Raw genomic sequence first — 19572 nt, 5'->3', positions numbered from 1 at the left:
TCTCTGCCTTCCCCCTTTTATAGGCTACCAGGGTGCTACATGTGAGCAGAAGGTGGACCCGTGTGCCTCCAGCCCCTGTCACAATAACGGGACATGCTACGCCCAGGGCCCCGGCCCCCTGGGGTTCGGCTGTAGCTGCACAGCAGGCTTCACCGGCCCTACCTGTGCCCAGCTGGTGGACTTCTGCGCCCTGAACCCCTGCGCCCATGGGGTCTGCCGCAGCGTAGGCAACAGCTACAGGTGTCTGTGTGTCCCAGGTGAGCTGCGGCGTCAGACACCTCGGTGACTCCAGCCACTTTTCACCCTCCCTGTGCCACTTGCAGTCATTGAGTAATATTTTGTGTTGTATCTTTCAGGTAAAACATGTAAGCACTTTTACAACAGATCCTATTTTGTTCATTCTGGAAATTAGACATTGTTAAAGTCTTTTTCCAAAGCTTCCTGCAACAGCCGACCCCCACTGATCCACAAACAAATAATGAATGAATGAAAAAGTTCACTTAGCTATGGCTGAAACATTGGGCCTTATTCACCAACCATTCTTAAGAAGAAATTTCTTCTTAAAACCCACTTACACACTAAGATTCTGACATTCACTAGTGTTTTCTTATTTGGGATTTGTTCGTAGGTAAGACAGAATCTACGCACACTCAAGACATTTGAGTGCTGACACGTTTGAGCAAAATAAGTGTTTTTTGCGTTTTCTTCGGTTCTACAGTTATATAATATTATTGTCATTTATAATATTTTTTTTTACAAATAACTTTTGTTATTTTACAAAGCATTATGGTCTTTTAAACACTACATTAACACTAAACTACTAAAGGTCCTTTTGTGTTTTGATTCCGGTGCTCCATCTTTAGATTTTCATTTTGGCATTTTCTCAACTTTCCTTTACAGTATCTCTTTGTGACCTATGTCTGTGTCTGCACACGACCCTTCAGTCTCATGCCCTTTTAAGGGCATTTTTGGGCGTTTACTTCTGCTAATTGGGGCCAACTGGCACAGGCTTTCAATTTCCGAGGAGATTGGCATTCATCAATCTAATAACACAGGTGCACGCAATTCTTTGGTTTAAGAACACATTCATGAATCTGACAAGTTTTCTTAAGAACTTTCTTAAGAACAACTTAAGAAAGAATTTAAGAAAATATTTAATAATATATTGGTGAGTGAAGCCCATTGAGCTTAGAATTTTTATTACAGAATATGTTCACAAGGTCAAGAATAAACAGATAAAAACAAAAAATGATCAGACTTTCTAACAGGAAATGCTGATAACCCTTGGGACCTCTGGGCCTGTGCTCGGTACACTCATTCAGAAATCCATCCACGTCCTTTAGAAACCTTCTGAATCGTCACATTGCCTCTATTACCGCTCTAAATCTAACTTAACAACCTGCACATAAAAGTTAGTGAGAACTAAAAGTATGGTGTAGCACTGGCTCAGGCTCAGAGTAGCAGTAAATGTGCTCTGGCTGAATGATGAGTTATTTTTAGAGAGGATGATCATGGCACTGGTGCTGATGCCTCTGTGGTGAAATCAATTGAGTGGAATGATGACTTATCATTTATCCATTGTCTTGCAATTACCTTGCTGGGATGGTGAGACAGATGACTTTCCCAGTGGCCCACAAACATAATTTGACTCTCCGCCCCTGGCGCCTCTTTATACCATCAGCCAGCTGAATGTGTAAGCCAGTCGCCATCTTGATGACTTATTTGATGTTTGTATTCATTCTCATGTATCAGCAGACTCTACAGCTTCTTCTTCAATAATATGTCTTTCACTGGAAAAATATTCAGAATTGAAATTTCTTATGTTATTGATCTTGATAGTTTTGGAAACAGATGAATTGCTAAACAGCTGTTCTTTCATTTCTCGGTTTGGATTTTGGAATGATATTTGAACCTTGAAATTTTGTTTTTCCAAATCTGGAAAAAACTGTCTCAATAAATATTTGAACTAACAAGAGCAGGTTTTTCCCCAGGTTTTCACATGACTCAGGTGCTGGGGGATGGTGGTGGTTGGGAGCTTTGAAATTATTCAAAGGCAATTTTAAGTTATGTTGAGTTTTGTTATTGTTTTCTGCCATTATCCTTACCGTGTTTGTCAAAGAAAGACGGCAACACTTATATGTAGTTATAGCCAAAGATCTGTTCATTTCACCAAATAAGATGTTTAGAACATGAGATTTAATCAAATCGAGTCCCTTTACTTGTACACATAGGAAGAATAAACATGTTGAAATACATATGTAATTATTTGTAGATGTAAGAAGTTCAATTTCTCAGGAAAAGAACGCTCAGTAGAGGAGCAGCATGACCTGTCATCCCAAAGCAATGTCAAAATTTTGACAAGGTAGCAATGGAGAAACTTACGTTTGAATTATAACACAATTAAATATATGACCTGACATTGTATCACCAATATTCATTTGTGGAGAAAAACTACACAAGAACAGTTTCTGGGTGGTGTTTGTATTTATTTCAGTCGCTAGCAAATCTAGCCTGTTAATGTTAAGTCTTTGTTAGTATGGGTTAGAACAAAGGACACTCTGAACTGCATTTTGGAACAGTGTTTCTTTTAATAGGAGAGAAATGCATTGACCTGCAGTTTTCAACAGAAAATGACACAGCCTAACTTTGTTTAGCTCCCAACCAACATTTGATCTTTCAATCTTTACATAACGTCAACTAACTAGCTCCGCTGGCTACTAAAACTTAATTCAGCACATGTATATCAATGTAAGTTAGCTAGGTTACCAATTTCTTTTGTTGTAAAATAGGCTACATAATCTGCTCTCTATCTCTCTATTCCAAACATCCACAAGAATTACTCCCGAACAAGAAAAGTTAATACCTCATTTATTCTTTGTTGAGGCTTTGCTTATCAATAGCTTGCAATTTGCTTATCCAAATCGATGGTTGTTCCTACCACTCGAGAAATATCTAGTCAGCTGCTTGATTAGCTCGGCAAAGAGCATCTGTCACACACCAATCCGACGTTTGTGTGATTGTCCAAACACAGATTGTTGATTGGCAGGTCATTCCTGATGCCAGTTTACCTTTCCTTTTCAGATTTTTTTTTGTCAGCACAAAGAACTCTCATCGTTACTTTCATATTCATTCTTTAATGCTTTTTGCTGTTCATTTGGCTGAAGGGGCTCCACAAAAACACGCAGCGCCTAAGCCTATGGTACAAAAAACCCTGAAGACTTATTGCATGAGTTGATAATCCCTCCATATTTCATGGTCTTCATGTTTATTCAAATGCTTTCACTCTCACTGTGTCCTGGTGCAGAGCAGGCGTCCACTGCTTTCCAATTATTCAGATATCGTACATTTTCTTCACCACATCCTCAGTCTTACGTTGTTTTTCTATTTTGCATTTCTTTCATTTTTTTCCCTTCCGCCTGTCCTTTTGTCCTTCCTCGTCTTTATCTTCCTGCCGTTTACCTCACTTCATTTCCCTCTCATCTTCTGTTGTCTGGTTGCCATGGTGAGACCTTGCAAGTATGTGTGTGCATGCATATGTGTGTTCATATGGCTCCCAAACCACTGTCTGGGTCTGTGACTATGCTGGTTGGGCAGATGCTGCCATCCAATCAAATGTCTCTACTCAGACGGTCCTGTCTAATGGGACTGGTGAAATTGGTGATTTGTAATTAGCATCCCAGACATTACCGTGAATGCACACATACACACAATGTTTTGGACCAGAGTTGACCTTTTCTTCACCTCATCAGAATGCCAGCTGGTGTCTGAGGTATGAATCTGTGTGTGTGTGTGTGTGTATCCATACGCTGGGTATGAACATTTGCATCTCAGTGTCTGTGTGCATGAGCACGTGACTACATTAGTTTGCATGCTTGTCTGCCTTGTATAAGTGAGTGGATGTGTGTAAGGGTTGTGTAAATGCCTGCTGGCTGTCTGAAAGAAAGCTGCTGGGGAGCTGATATGTCGAAGGATCTGTCCTCCAGTTTCCTGTAATCCAGCTCACATGAGAGGCTGCCAGCCCACAGAAAGCAGACAGAGTCTTGGAAAGGCACTTGACATTTCACTGGCATTTCACGGAGAGGACCCTAGAGGCTCTAACTGGGCTCCTCATTAATTCCCCCTCTCTCCTTCCCCAAATACACGTTAGCTGTGGCCCAGTGAGGGTTTGTTGAAACTTGGACTGGGACTGGGACCCAACTGAGAAATTCAGTCAGTCAAAATGGGAGCAGAGCTAATGAAAACAGATTGCTACACTAGTCGTTGAAGGACTCAAGAGACACTGGCCCTCTGGTGATTTTGGGCTCCTTAGTTGTAGTTGGTGGAAATTTTCTATGAAGTGTAGACATTCAGGGAGTGTGAGCAGGTATGAGGGTACATCAAATGTTAGATCAATGCATATACAAGCATTACAATTGCTGGCCTAATTTATTGTAGAAGTGTATAAAAAACACCCCCAGAAAATCATACGCTGACTTACAAAAACTGTCAATCACTTCATCTTCCTGTCTTTACCTGTGTTCCTAAAGCTGTATCTGCATAACTAGTACACAAACTGTAGCAGTGCAACTTAAAGAGACGCAATCAGATATGCAGTATTACCTTTTACATACGGTACGTTACACTTTGTATTTTCCTTTTTAACTGCTTAAGATTGTTGAAGAGAAACATAAGAAGAGGCGTGATTGTCTGGCTGATGTTTTCAGATGTTGCAGGCTTATTCTGCCTCAGTGCACAGCTGCCATCCTATGGAAAACACAGTGCACTGCATGTCATTTGACTTTATGGCCAATACCACAATACGATATATTCATACACTTACTGGATATAATTCCTCTTTGAATGCAAGGTGTACAGGAAGTAATAGATCAGGTACATATAACACAAGACCAACTAAAAGGTTTCTGAAACTCTCTTAATCGTTTAGACACACTCTGAGCAAGAACAATGAATGAGGAAAGCACTTACTGTGACGCTACACTCTCTGCTCCTTAGTGCCCGACAGATGAATGTTATGGTTGCACTGCTGTGACGTGGTGGTGTGAATTGTGAATTAGAGGAGACGCTCTGATTAAACAAGTATGTCATTTGTAATAAACCCAGTTTACTGCCTGCTGCTGCTGCTGCTGCTGCAATAGTAATAATATGCCACATTACACATGCAGGTTTATGTGCAAGAAAGAGAAGGAAAGTGTCCCTCTCTTTCTTGCGCATAAGGAAACACACAGAGCTACACACACATATACAGAGAGAGTGTTCAGTGTATTTGCTACACCACATGTCGATTTGAGACTGAGGCTTAAGTCAATATGAAAAATCTCAAAATCAGAGAGCTGAACTTCTTGGGTCCAGTTGACCATTAGAATGAATGCTAACAACTGCTGATAGCAGTTAAAAATATGCACTTCCAGCAAAACATTTCCTTGGTAAATACAGGTTGAAACGTCCTCTGACTGGGTGCATCAGCAAACCAGCAAAATCACATGTTATATTCTTTGAAGACTCTAACGTGCTGTATGTGTCTGTGTCTGATAAAGGCTACCATGGCTTGTACTGTGAGGAGGAGTACAATGAGTGTCTGTCTGCCCCCTGCCAGAACTACGCCACCTGTAGGGATCTTATCAATGCCTACGAGTGTGTCTGCACACCACAGTTTGAAGGTACGTGCGTGTGCATGTGAGTGAGTGTGATTATTTTTAGTTTTAGGCACATGTCTGTATATAATCCTTGCTTCTACATGTTACAGCATCACAGTACACATTAAACGTGCATCAAGAAAACTAATTACAAGTTTACTCTGTGTGTGTGTGTGTGTGTGTGTGTGTGTGTTGTGTGTGTGTGTGTGTGTGTGTGTGTGTGCAGGCAGACACTGTGAAATCTACAAGGATCCATGTCTGAAGATGCATTGCCAGAATGGAGGCCGCTGTGAGAGCGCGGGACTCAATGCTTCCTGTGCCTGCCCACCTGGATACCTGGGTGAGCACTGCGACCATAATCAGCCTGACAACCAGTAGACTAGCTGCCTGTTAATATGATTTGCATGGCTTATGATAAAGGAGAATGGAAAATTATGCATTTAGAAATCTTCCTTAAGATAAGCTTAGGTTTTCCACGACGGATTCCAAGAACAGAAAGAAATAGAAAGATCAGAGTTCCCAACGAGATTATTTCTGATGTGAAATAATAGTGACACATTGCAATTCTGCATTTTCCTTGTAAACCCCAAAGTGAAAACACCTGTCAGGAGTCAAAATACTATAACCCATCTGCCTCAGTTTCTGCTCTTAGCTGCATTGCTCTTATCGGTACTGAATGCAATCTTATCTGTCCAATCAGGGGAGAAGTGCGATGTCGACATCAATGAGTGTGAGAGCAATCCTTGTCACCATGGAGGCACTTGCATTGACCAATCAAATGGCTTCACCTGTCACTGTCAACCTGGGTGGGTGGGGCCCAGCTGTGAGATCCGTAAGTCAGAAAAAATCTGTTCAGCTATTAATCCAAACTGAGACATGTGCAAAGCTGTATGCCTCTATGTGTGTGTGTGTGTGTGTGTGTGTGTGTGTGTGTGTGTGTGTGTGTGTGTGTGTGTGTGTGTGTGTGTATCAGACCTCCAGTGGAAGCCGGCACACACTGAGGACACTCTGACCAACATGCCACGCCACTCCCTGTACATCATCATCGGAGCGCTGTGCGTGGCCTTCGTGCTCATGCTCATCATCCTCATCGTGGGCATCTGCCGCATCAGCCGCATCGAGTACCAGGGCTCGTCACGCCACGCCTACCAGGAGTTCTACAACTGCCGCAGCATCGACAGCGAGTTCAGCAACGCCATTGCCTCCATCCGCCACGCCAGGTCAGTGAGAGGAAGATGTTTAAACATTATTTAACCAAAGTGTTGTTAAGGAATAGTTTACTTATGAAGTGGCACACTATAGATATTACAGTTTGGTATTATTTTCCATTAGAAAGCTTCATTTACGCAGTTCTGTGTTGGTACTGCTGCTGAAGAAGGACAACAAAACAAACTCAACTCAATGTAGACTTGTTTGTTTTTTAACTTAAGACCTGTTTGACAAGGTGGGTCTAACAATAAGATGCTACGAGTTGCACCATGGGAGGTGAAGGATCCAGTGGTTGTTAAGCTAAAAGCCAGGGTATCTTGGCCTGTGCTGCATACATTTTTTTTTTATCTCTGCTGTATTATATTCTGTCTTTTGTTAGTCCCTTTAACTTTATAGAAGTTCACCACTGAATTACTGGAGTGATAGAACTACCAGCAAATAGTAGGCTACTAATTGTGTGTAATGCACCATTGATGCACAGTTGTTGTTTATGCTTTCTTATTAGATTTGGCAAGAAGTCCAGGCCTGCTATGTACGATGCCACTCCCATCGCCTATGAAGACTACAGTCCTGATGACAAGCCTTTGGTTACCCTCATCAAGACGAAGGATTTGTAAAACACAACCATCACAAGCTGCACACATGCAACTACACATGTATACACACACACACACACGCATAGAGAAAGTCAGTATAAATCTTTAAGTATTTCTTAAGAAAGAAAAACCAGTAAAACAAAATTGAATGTAAAGTGGAGAAAAAAAATCCAAAACATACTCTGTAGTTTAAAAAGAAGAAATCTGGAATTTGATACATCTATTTTCCTGTCAAAGTCCACGATAAGGCTTTATTGTAGCATAAGAGCATACTTTGCATTACTTAAGTTATTAATGATGGGCAACACTACCAGTAACCTCTGTCTGTAGGTGGGGCTCTGACAGTGCTGACAACTGTTCTTACAGGTGTTGTAGAAATAGGTGCACTCCTCATGGTGCGTACACTGTATCTTTTTCTATATCTAAAAAATTCTGCAGTAGGTTGCCTTACTTCGTGCATGGTTAGATTTGATGTTCTCTCTGCATTATTTTAAAATCTTTTGTACTTGGTTGTTGGTTGTTATTTTTGTCATTGCATTGTATTTCTCTCCGTCAAGATTGTGCCAAATATTTTTCTTTTTGTAAGTTGTGGTTGGTAGATCAAATACATGTATGAAATACTAGTCACAAAATTTTTCTTTTTAAAAAGCATATGGTCCTGTTCTTTACATGCAAGTGTACGAATAGTAAAGAAAGTGGGTTTACTGGAGTACTGTGACCCTACCATCCCACTGTATGTATTTCAGTGATATTTAGGATAATAGGTAGGTATATTTCTCAATGCACAGAAACATAGTTGGTTTTACTCAGTGCACCTGTTTATCCCAGTGTACAAATTCACCTCTAGTATTGACAGTGTTGCATAGTTTCTGGATGAGAGTTTCTTTGCTGGAGTGGCCTCTTGCTGGCTTTAGGGTGTAGAAGAAAGAGAAGCAGGAGGTGGAGGAAGAGGAAGAGGGATGATATCTACTCCAGAATATATGTGCTTCTGTGTCCTGCCAATGGAAACCTCTCTGTCTGTGCAGCTGTGTTGTTCCCCTCAAGGTCAAGCAATGTTTTACCAATAAGCTCAGCTAATCCTCAGATTTTTTTCTCTCTCATTTTAAACACAGCAACCACATGATTACCTATTATCTATGTTGAATGATGTAAACAATAAAGATTCAAGTGAACATACTCTACAGTACTCCCCTGGTGTCTCGTGTGAAGTCTGACTAAAACTTAACTGTGTTTCCTGCAGTGACAACAGCAAGTGATGGTGCCTGCTTTTTTATAAATCATCCTAAAACTGTTTAAGTTTTTTACAACCATGTATGTAGAGCTATCACCGATCAATCAATCACAGCTGCAAGTAGCATTTTCTTGACCTAGGCCTTAGTCGGGATCAACAAACTAATGCTCCAGGGACTTTTGTTTTTCTCCTCAGTGTCCTTGTGGCACATTTGGATTGTGCCACACTGTTTTGTACTGCATACATCATATTGGGGGCAGGGTGTTTTTTAAAGTTTTCAATATTAGTGCCAGTACTCATACCAAAATTATACTTTTTATTTTGAGATATACAAATATTTTTTCTTAATAAAAGTATACAGACTCAAATGTCTAATGTTATCTAAACACTGGAAGCCGTAGAATAAAAGTGCCAAATAAAAAGGGGCCTGAAATGACCCAAATTCAGCTCAAATAATAATAATAAAAATAAAAAATAAAAAATAAAAATAAGTTAGCAAGAATAGAAACCTGACCAGATATTTGATGTCAACTTTTGCTACTTTCAATTTTCAGCACCTGTTGCTAAGGAAGAAAGTATTTAGGTTTGATACCCAGCTTTAACCATACTTGTTAAAACATCAATTTAAACAGATAATGAGAAGACAATATAAAATTTAAGTTGCTATTGATTGATTGATTTATTTATTGGGTGGTACTGTTGACGGGTTCTTAAATTTTAGTATGATGAAGAAGGAGGTACAGCAGTTACATGACTAGTTAGTAGTTACCTTAACTCAGCCATGATGACATGTCACAATAGCATGCTGCAATAGGTTTTTGGGCTGAAATGGTTCAACTGTTTTGGAAACATGGATGTGTTCAGAAAAAAAAAAAAAAAAAAGCAAATTCTCCAGAGTGTCTGTTTTTCTGCAATGTCCCAAGGTCATACCCACCAGACTGAACCGTCAAGCGTGGGAAAGACCTTTTATGGAGTGTCTGTAATGTGAACACCCTCAGTGACCTCAGGCTTTATCCAGATGTTCCTCATGTAAACATCTCTAAATACAGACTGTGACTGTGGAACCATGTCGTTCAACACACCTACATATATTATATGTGTACACAAACATACACACATTGCAGGAGCACCAGATGTTATTGATGACTCTCACCTTTGCTTATGGTCTGCTTTGAAGGCCTTGTGCTTGGCCTTTGCCCTCTGTATGGCCTGGAGGGTCAAACTTTATGCTGTTTGGCTTTACATAGGTCCCATAACACACTGCTGTTGGCTTTCAAAGCCTCCATCTTGATAAACTGAGATTGTCTTAGCAGTTGTGTGGTGGTTGTGTTACAAAACTATCATTTGTCAGAAAAATACAGAATTCAACCCAACAGTTGAAATATGTACCAAATGTTGGCAAGAGTAAAAATAATTCATTCAACAGTTTCCACAAAGTAATGGATGACACTTCAGTGAATTCCCAGACATCACTTTGAGAATAACATGGTCATACCAAACCAGTCACGAGGCAAAACTATCTGGGGGAAGTGTTTTTGTTACAACTTGTTTTTGAGGAGCTTATAAAGATAAAAATCTTTGGGCATAACTGTGACAATTCTCCATAGACGTTGTCTTTAGCTGCCTTTGTGAAATTTGGGAATTATGAAATCTGAACATTTAAATCAACCAAGTTTTTATTGCAACCAGCCACTGACATAATGCCTGCCGTGCCATTTGTGTTAGGTTTTTTTCATTTCCCTTTTAACTGCATTCTTGCACTTGTTGGCTATCCCGGTCTGGATGACTAATCCAGCTGTGTCCAGCTGCAAAGTAATTTGTTTTTATGGTTTTTATGTTGATTTTTATATTAAATAAATATGAAGAGTGGTGAGTATGAACCAAAACAGTAAGATTGTGAGCTATAAAAGCAAAACAATTAGCTTAAAGGTGCCAAATCACTCTGTGGGTGGCAACGTTCTGTGGGGTAACTCTTTTACATCATAGTTATTTGCCCATTGTTAAAATAAAAATATTGATTAGTGCAGCTTTACATTTTTTTTTAAAGATAATTATAAGCTTGAATACTGGAAATGTGATTGTCTGGTTAAAAAAAAAGGATAGAATACACTGAAAGCTCCTAAAATAAAAATAAAAAGAAAGAAAGTTTGCCTCAGGGGATATCATGCTCAACTTCAAACTGCAAATGTAAGCTAGCTTCCTTCCCGAACTTCAAATCTACACATAGACAGTATACCAACCGTCTCACTGTCTGGTCGATTTCCGAAAGCACGTGAACGCAGCGCCAGGAGCCGGCCAGACACAGAGAGCATGCACCGCCACCTGCTGGCCAGTTTCATAAGTACAGCCAGGCGGAGCAAACACATCCTTCATTACCGACCAGTCCAGATTGAGGGAGGACAGAGAGTCAAGCCGTGAAAGCGAACAGATGTGAGCCGGACTACGAAAAGAGAACAAGCTGTAGTACAGACGGAGAACCTCTGATTCTGCTAATATGTGGCAACCCGCGTCGGAGCGATTGCAGGTAGGGTACGGGTGTGTGTGTGAAACGCTTATTGTCAAGAGGGCAGCAGTAAATAAACGGCTGATCCGTGCTAACAGTTACCAAAACCCGCCGAGCTGTGCATGGCTCCAGCTTGGAGAGACTTGCTACGGTTTGTGAGCAGCTACAGATGATTTGTGTGCACAGTCCCCTCGTCTTTTAAATGGCAGGAATGAGTCCTGGGCATTCAAACAATCATTTTCTCCATATCTCTCTGTCGCTGTATGATTCCCTGTTGGTGCTGCCTTTAAACGCACCTATTCACGTTACGCAAGCCGGGGGTGCCGTGCAACAATTTGTACCTCCGCTTCATTCGTGGGCTCCTCCGCTGGAGATTTTCTTAAAATGTCAGTGACGAGCATATTCCAGCAAATGTGTGGAATGGTTATTTTGGTCGACAGGCCTGTTTCATCTAACACTCTACCTTCAGACTAACCTGTGTGCAACTGGAGGCCTTCTCCTCCTGTTGTCACTCTTATTTTCCCTTCATGCCACATCAGGATGCTTAAACTCAGTTTTCCTCCTCATTGCTGTGACAAAACAAGAAGAAGAAGGAGAAACAGACTCTGGTCAGTAACCTGCCGTCTGCGACCTGTTAAGAAATGGAAACACACACACACACACACACACACATACATCGTTAATGACACGTAGTTTGATATCCAGGGGCAAGCCGCGCACCGAGCCTGGCTTCACGTCTCCTGCAGACGTAATGCTCTCCAGATGTCGGCCTGTGGACTGCCTGCCAAGTGAACTTGCACAATCCCCTCTTCTGCCCAGGCGTCAAAAAGATGGAATCACGAATTATTATTAAAACCGAGAGTTCCGGTGTTTGTCCTCCAGTCACATGTGGAGTTAAGGGCCGCTGTAAATTATCCCATAAACACACATCTGCAAGACCCCACGCCCCTCTCCCCTAATTTATACATCCACGCTGTAAGTGGTTACGACCGACAGTGATACTTAATGTGTCGCCTAGCAACCGCATTCCAGAACTATCATCTGCTAACACAACATTCTATAACTTATGAATGAGCTGTTATTGGTTATCGGTTTTGGAGCATTGCGCTGTGATTTTTGGATCAACTGAGAGTGTTTAGAGCCACTGGGCTTCAGTGTCATGCTCAACAAGTGCCATAAAGTCACCATATATCTCACATTTTCCGTGGCTTGTTGCTTAAGTCAATTTGGGTAGTGCATTTGAATAAGTGAATCATTCCAGTCGCGCATTTTGCCAACTTTGCCAAAAGAAAAACAGCCACATGGACAGCAATGTGCTGCAAGGTTGAAAAATCTGAGGTAAAAAAAAGTCTTAGTCTACCCATCTCATGTGCTGAACAGTAACAGTCATACTTGATTCAAACTGAATGTCCCAGTCTATTAATTTCACTGTTATCCTGCATTTCTTCAGTGGACATTGGTGTTTATACTGCTGCCATTCTCAGCCCACCAGTTCCACGCATTTAGTGCTCAAAACAGAGTGACAGAACTATAAGCAGTAAAGTGCACGTTAGAGTAAGTCAGCCTGATCTATGGGACGCTGTCATTGTCAGTGTTGCCATCCTCATGAATTCCCTGAAACTGTTAACCCACATTTTACTGCTGAAACACCTGAAACATAAAATACAACAATATAAGGAAACCCCCTCCTGGAAAAAAAGGAACCCGACCGATAATATCGGATATCGCGCGATATTTGGGCTGGACTGTATCAAGATATTAAATTTTAGATAACGCCCAAGCCTAATCAGCACTACACTGATTTCTTAACAGTTTCTCAGTCTCTTGTGGTGGTTGTGCATTCTCTCTGTGAGATTGAAACATCTGTGAAACTTTAGATGGATTTAGATTATGGAAGCTATGCACATATAAAACAGGAGGTAGATGTATTCTCTAAAGGGGCAATGTGTTCAGTTTATTAATCTTTGGGATTGAAACTCAGCCTGTAAACATTTGGAGGGCCTCTGAAGGGAGCTTTTTAAAGTCTGAAAAAAATTGTGTTATGCTGCATTCAAGTCATCATCAAGGAGTTATCATGATTTCAAGATTCTCACATGCAAATAGCAGAGATGACAACATCAAGATACAACAAGTTGTAACTATGACTGGGAAACTCCGACTTTTTTGAAAACCCCTGCATGTATATTTGACCTGGAGCTTCCTACTAAAGAAGTGCTTGGAAATTAAGCAAACAGGGATGCCTCATTTCAGCCCAAGTCTGTTGTGCGAAGTGATTAACCCCCACTTTGATGGAAATTGTCAGTGCACTGTAGCCTTCTCTTGACCAAACCTGTAATCATGCAGCCATCTTGAGTTGACGTGAACGTTCCCAAAATATGTGAATCTGCCCTTTCTCTCTTATCCAACCCGTATGACATGAATGCAGCAATACCAGGCAGGGAGGTCGAATGACAGATGCTATTGAGTTGCGTAGTGGGAAATGTAGGATCCAGCTTTATGGTAGTGCAGTTCTAAATTGTTGTAGGGCAAAGGTAGGTTTGCATCTTTAAAGCAATCTTTCTTTTGATAACCAGCACTTGACTCTTGGAGAACAGCTGTGGCCCAGATTTGATAAGGAGTAGGCCTATGGCATGTTTTTGCTGTCCACTTAAAAACTATGAAACCCTGAGTGGCAGTGTTTAACTTGATGGATGACTTTGGAGGAGAATTTGGATCAAGTGTACCCAGGTTGTTCTGTTCTCGGGGTAAAGAGCAGACACCATAATGAATCGGTCATGGTCCACATGGGCTGCCAGGACCTTTTTGGATCAGTAAATAAAAGGTTACAGTTTACCCTTAAAAGTGGTTATAGAACGATAGCAGTACCTGGCCATTTCCCTGCTTTGTAACCATGGCGACAACCCATCCTTTCAGCTGGTATCCTTCACCTCTTTTGAATCAGGAATGGTGGGCTTTTCTGGAGCAGAATCCGTTAGGTAGCTGATCTGGAACATACTTGTTTTTATTATCTTCTGTTTTGTTGTTTTCATTCACTATGGCATCCGTCCACACTTGTGCTGTCCTCTGTTGCCATAGCAACACCTGATGTCTTGCTGCATTTTTGTTTCACGCTCAGGCAGGAAGGGGAGGGGGGCGGGGGGGTAGATGGAGGCGATGGGGGGGAGGAGATACAGGTCATGGCGTTGGAGGTACGCAGTACCAGTGGCAAGCTGCTTGTGTTTGTAGGCAAAGTGTGTGTTGCGAGGGCTGTGTGTTAGTGCTGCATTATGTCTCACTGTTTTCTCTCCCTCTCTCTCTCTTCCCCACTCCTCCTATCTCTCGCTGACCACATCCCTCAGTCAGTTTCAGGGGCCCTTCCTCCACAGGCAGGGGCCACATTAGTTCAACGACGGATTGCACAATATGCAGTCGTCTGGGCACAAATGCACACACACACACACACACATATATATACACTCATGCAAGTTTGCAGGCAGGTTACGCATGCACACACACACACACTAACACACACACACGCGCGCACAACAACTTCCTTTTTGAATATCCCTAAGGCTGCCAAATATGTTCTTTTCCCCTTGTCAGCAGCTGTTTCTTTAGCCATGGTTTCCACTTTTGACGTTTTAATGTGTGTGACACTGACAAACAGGGCTGAGCAGAGAAAAAGATGTGGACCTGACAGTGCAGAAATAGCCGACTGAGGTCAAGCATGGTCAAAGCCAGTCACAGTTCATCCTCATTTGTTTCTGTGGCCCATCTTGGTCTTTCTTTATTTCTTTGTGTGTCTGTCTGTCTCTTTGTCTATCTGAGGTTGCCTTGTAGCCACAGCTATGTTGTTGAGACTGTGGCCTCAGTGGCAAGAAGGAAATCACGAGCAGACTGGCACAAAATTCCTACAGTTCTTCAACTGGTTTTTTTTTTTTGTTTGTTTTGTTTTGTTTTTTTCAGCTAGCAGACATTTGCCTCTTGTGAACAAATGGCTGTTGGCTTACTAGTTGGGTCTTTGTATTTGATGAATGGGCGTAATCTCCTGTTTTCAGAAGTTATAATTTTTCAAGGCTTTTTCCAAGATTTGCATTAGCCAGATAGTTTTATCTTTCCCATTGGTCAAATGGAGCTGTCTCAGCTGTGTAATTTAGTATTTTGTTCTTTCACTTGTTTTTTGGGCAGAATACTACCAGAGATTGTACACTGTGGTCTTACTTTCCTTTTCCTGTTATGTCTTGATTTTTAGCAAAGTTCAGATATCCATAAGGCCTACGGCTGGAATAATGGCACTGCAAAGACACACACAAACGTCTCTGCATGTCTGTGGGGAGAAGCGTGTTATGGTTAACCGTAGGTTGCAGAGGTTCTCTCATATCTCCCAACTTTCAGCAACGCATCATGTGGATCTGAATGTTTAGCTCAAAAAGCCACGGGAACATGTCAGAATGACTCCTGTATATATTTGCCTGAGTTAAGAGTTCCAACCGTAAAGAGACATAAAAATATATTACAATTCCACAAATTTTTTCAAAAGGTTTTCACTAGAGATCGATGGGCCGCTGATGAGAAAAGACCAGTTTTCGGAGTGATCGGTGACCGGCCGATCAGTCTCAGATACCCGAGTCTGTGCTGGTCAAATTTACACTCATGCCCCACACGACGGTTCACGTCCCACACACAACAGCACAGCTACACACACACATACACAACGTATCGTCGGAGTGGAAGTTTTTAACCATGAGTGTAGAAGACGCAAAGCTTGCTGATTTTTATACCTTTAAGGCCAAAGTTAGCCGTCCAGGAACAACCACGAAACTTAATCAGAAACTAAAACATCCATCACCCCCCAGTTTTTGTCCGTGGATCATGTCATCAGCGAGTCTTTCTCACATGTCTTAAAACCGTGTAGACAATTTAAGATGTTGCGGTGGGTTCATTGTTTACGTCAAAGAGTTGTTGATGTTTTTATTGCCAGACAGAGATTGCCACCCCCAGACTCTGAGGTTTGGGTACTTAAATACCCACTTCCTCCAGCAGAAGTAACCCACCAGTCATAACATCCATTATTGACCTTCTCCCTCCTACGTGTCCTAGCGCTCCAATCACAATTGAGAAAAACAGGTTTTCTTCTGCATAGGGACCTCCCACAGTCCTCTCAGGGTTGAGCCTATTCAGACATATTTCCTCTCGTAAACTGTGCCAGGATCAGAGGGGGAGGCTGTAAACACATGGAAGGACAGCTTAGATAGTTACACTGCCCAGTCCTTTACCATGCGGGGAAGTGGAGGGCTGCATCCAACTCCTGGCTTCAGGAAGTAATTGCCACCACATGCTAGGTGAACCTCCCCCTGCTCTACCTGTGGACCACAGTGTATTCCTTCAGGATGGTTTCAAAAGGAAGGATGTGTTTGTGTGTAGAACTGGGGTCTGAGGCACAAACAATGGCAGGATGCGGCTAGTTGCCAGCACAAGATGACGCAAGGTTTGTTAAGTTAAGTCTCTGTTTGTAAAGACTTGTTGGTTAAACTAGGCCTGTTTTCAGGAGCAAATTCATGAACAGTTCATTCGATGAGTAACTCCAGCTCCTGTGCTGTTTACTCACTGGCAAATGGCACAAATGAAGAAAGGAATGATCCTACCCTCAGCTGTTACAAAATATTTCTATGTGGGATGTGGTGATGTTGCTATAATGTCTGTTGTTTTCGCAGAAAGATATTTTGCACCTGCTATAAAAGCACCCTGTGGAGTTTTTTTTTTAATGAGTTTGTCCCCATCTGGTTGGCATCTCGTGCGCACGCTCACAGATGCAAAAGATGATGCGCATCCATGCTAATGGTTTCCCACCATGCCGCTCGGCAACAGGTGGCTATAACGGGCAAAGAAACATAAGAATACACCACCAAAAGACAGGGAAGAAGAAGACTGCTAGCAAGCAAAGATCAGTGTGAACAATGCCGGAAATGTGTTCAACATGTTTGTTAGGCCTCCAGCATACACGCGCTTCATTTTGGTGAGTAATACTAGATGTAAACAGAACTTGGGTTACAAGAAAACTCCACAGGGCACCTTGTAAGTTTTGTCAGCTAGAAGAAGAGGACCAATGTGCTGCTCAACGAGCGGTGCTTGATGCCAACAGCATGTCAACATGTTGTTATTTCTGAATAAAAACCAGTAGACAAGCTGTCCGCTATGCTGACGAGTAAGGTAGGCCTGGCCTATTTTATATCATTTTGATGTTTAATGCCTGTCCAGCTCTGTGTTGTGAGCAGTAGTCTGGCTGTTCACACCAGAAGCACATTCATCTGCACCGGTCAACAAAAGATTCTGCTCCTCTGCTCTTTTTTTTTTATTACAGTAGAGCTGATCTTTATAAGAACCTCATGAACTATTACATAGAGCTTTTTATGAGTTCCTGGACAAGCGGGGCGTTGGTTCTTTTGCAACATGAAATTAAAAGGGCCATCGCCCTGTGTGATCTGCTGGGAGGGGCTTCTATTCTACCTATGAGTGCGCTCGTCTGTCTCGCTCTCAGTTTAGATTCGCAGATCATTTCGGGGCCAATTTAACAACAGTGTATTGGTAGTTTTTAATGGATCACAGACACTCGTTTATTCTAAATAGTGCATTTTAATCATGTCGGTTAACAGTTAATTGTCGGTAAACGAGTGTTTGCTATCTGTCAGAAAAAAATTCAAAATGAACACCCCTAGTATGTACCAAACATTTGTACCTGGCACAAATTAGTTGTATGTATTAGCCTAGTGACTGTTTATTTATTCTAAACATTTTCATGGTGCCAAATATCACAATACTAGACCTTTTCTGTTGTTGATGGAAATACACAGTGAATTCTGATGATTCTGATCCGAAACTCAGTCTGGCTCTACGTTTGAATGTCGAGCTGGTGGAAATGAAAAGATGAGATGCAGAACAGATGCCCAGATAACAAACAGTGATGTCCCACTGTCTTGCTCTCTGCCAGCACCCGACAGACCTACAACATCTGGTACAGAGCTCTACACACTGTTTCATCAAGTGTGTCTGGCTTGGCGTATGCAGATGTGTTGCAGACAGGCTAATGTTGTTGACAAACCATCTTGGTCTCAGGGTCTGTGTTAAGATCCCAACCATACTCACCGACCACGTTTTCAGTTTATGGCATGAACCAGTAGCCATTTATGTGTCCGAGGCATGTATTTTTTCATATTATCATGCAGTTCAGACACAGAACATCTCCCCATTTAGCTTCCACTGGCTTTTAAACATCATTTCCAGCTGTTTTCCACAGTTTTGTCATGAGCACATCCATATAACGCCATTTTCGTGTGTCTCAGTGGGTGTGGCAGAGGTCTGTTTTTACCCCGTTATGCAGTGTCTTACCATGAGAGTGACCTGGGAACCTCTTTCCTGTAAGAATGCTCCCTCAGGGGGCCAAAAGTTTAACTTACCATCTGCGACCTGTTAAGCTCATCACTGCAGGAGGCAAACTGCGCAGACACTTTCCAAAGCCTTGATTTCTCGAGGACATGATTCTTCAAGTATTTTTCTGGATTTGCATGTTTTTAAATGCACAATTCACAATTATTGACTTGTAGAGACATTAGAGAAATTAGCATGGGTACTTGCTCTGATGACACTTGTGATTACCAGCATTAATCAGTGACATACTTGGAGAGCAGTCATTCAGAATTAGGTGGTAACGCTGGCCTGGGTCTGTTTGGCGTTAGGATTCAGATTTGACCTTGGTCGTCCTCCCAATTAGTTGTTCCCAGAGAAAAAGAAGTTAGCCCTATGTTATATATTGTGGGATATAGTTTATTGGAAGTACTGATTTTAGGCAAATACACATTATATGGGCCTTGAGAGCCATAAAATATAAATGTGTTGTAAAAGTCACACTGTTGGAGTTTTGGCAGAATTGGGCCTGGTTCCTTTTTACTGTAACGTCTTTGCACTATAAATACAAATTAATCACATGGGCGCAGGCAGCAGTGAGTCAGTGTTGATGCCGTTAGCGTTATAGTCATGCTGCTAAATATGTAGAGCTTTGGTGTTTTAACAGTAAATGTACTAACTGGCTTATGAATGACCAAATACTCTGATTCGATTTACAGCAAGTCTAAATATGTAAAGAGTGGGAGTCACAAACTTTAAATAATGACATAAGATTTAATTTAAAGAACACGTGAATTTAAAAACACATGGACTGTATCACCTTTACAACCAGCTATGCTTTTGGCAACTGAAAAATTAAAAAGTGTCGCTACGTGAAGAAGTGACATACTCGTATAACAATTTTTTAGGTCACTGGTCATAATAAATTATTCAACTTTTAAACGTACATGCGCTTTAAAGCACTTGCAAAAGACCTGCTAATGCACTGGAATATTTTATATTTTCTTGTGAGTGAAGGAA

At 41.6% G+C, this 19572-nt stretch overlaps 2 protein-coding genes across 2 annotated transcripts in view; both read left to right on the top strand.

The window, feature by feature from the left end:
- dner (delta/notch-like EGF repeat containing) overlaps positions 1–8624 on the top strand; it is a 53313-nt gene extending 44689 nt beyond the window's left edge. The window contains exons 8-13 of the mRNA XM_056375049.1: positions 24–257; positions 5535–5657; positions 5860–5973; positions 6334–6465; positions 6607–6853; positions 7348–8624. Of these exons, the coding sequence (XP_056231024.1) occupies positions 24–257; positions 5535–5657; positions 5860–5973; positions 6334–6465; positions 6607–6853; positions 7348–7459 (962 nt within the window). The 3' untranslated portion in view covers positions 7460–8624. The remainder of the gene's footprint in view (positions 1–23; positions 258–5534; positions 5658–5859; positions 5974–6333; positions 6466–6606; positions 6854–7347) is intronic.
- A 2410-nt stretch (positions 8625–11034) lies between these two features.
- The window catches only part of pid1 (phosphotyrosine interaction domain containing 1), a 29453-nt gene continuing 20915 nt past the window's right edge, over positions 11035–19572 (top strand). The window contains exon 1 of the mRNA XM_056374763.1: positions 11035–11193. Coding sequence (XP_056230738.1) covers positions 11164–11193 — 30 coding nt within the window. The 5' untranslated portion in view covers positions 11035–11163. The remainder of the gene's footprint in view (positions 11194–19572) is intronic.

The sequence above is a fragment of the Seriola aureovittata genome, chromosome 4 (assembly GCF_021018895.1).
Source record: "Seriola aureovittata isolate HTS-2021-v1 ecotype China chromosome 4, ASM2101889v1, whole genome shotgun sequence".
NCBI classification, from domain to species: Eukaryota; Metazoa; Chordata; class Actinopteri; order Carangiformes; family Carangidae; genus Seriola; species Seriola aureovittata.
Note: the sequence above shows the minus strand (reverse complement) of the source record. Positions and strands in the feature narration are given on the sequence as shown.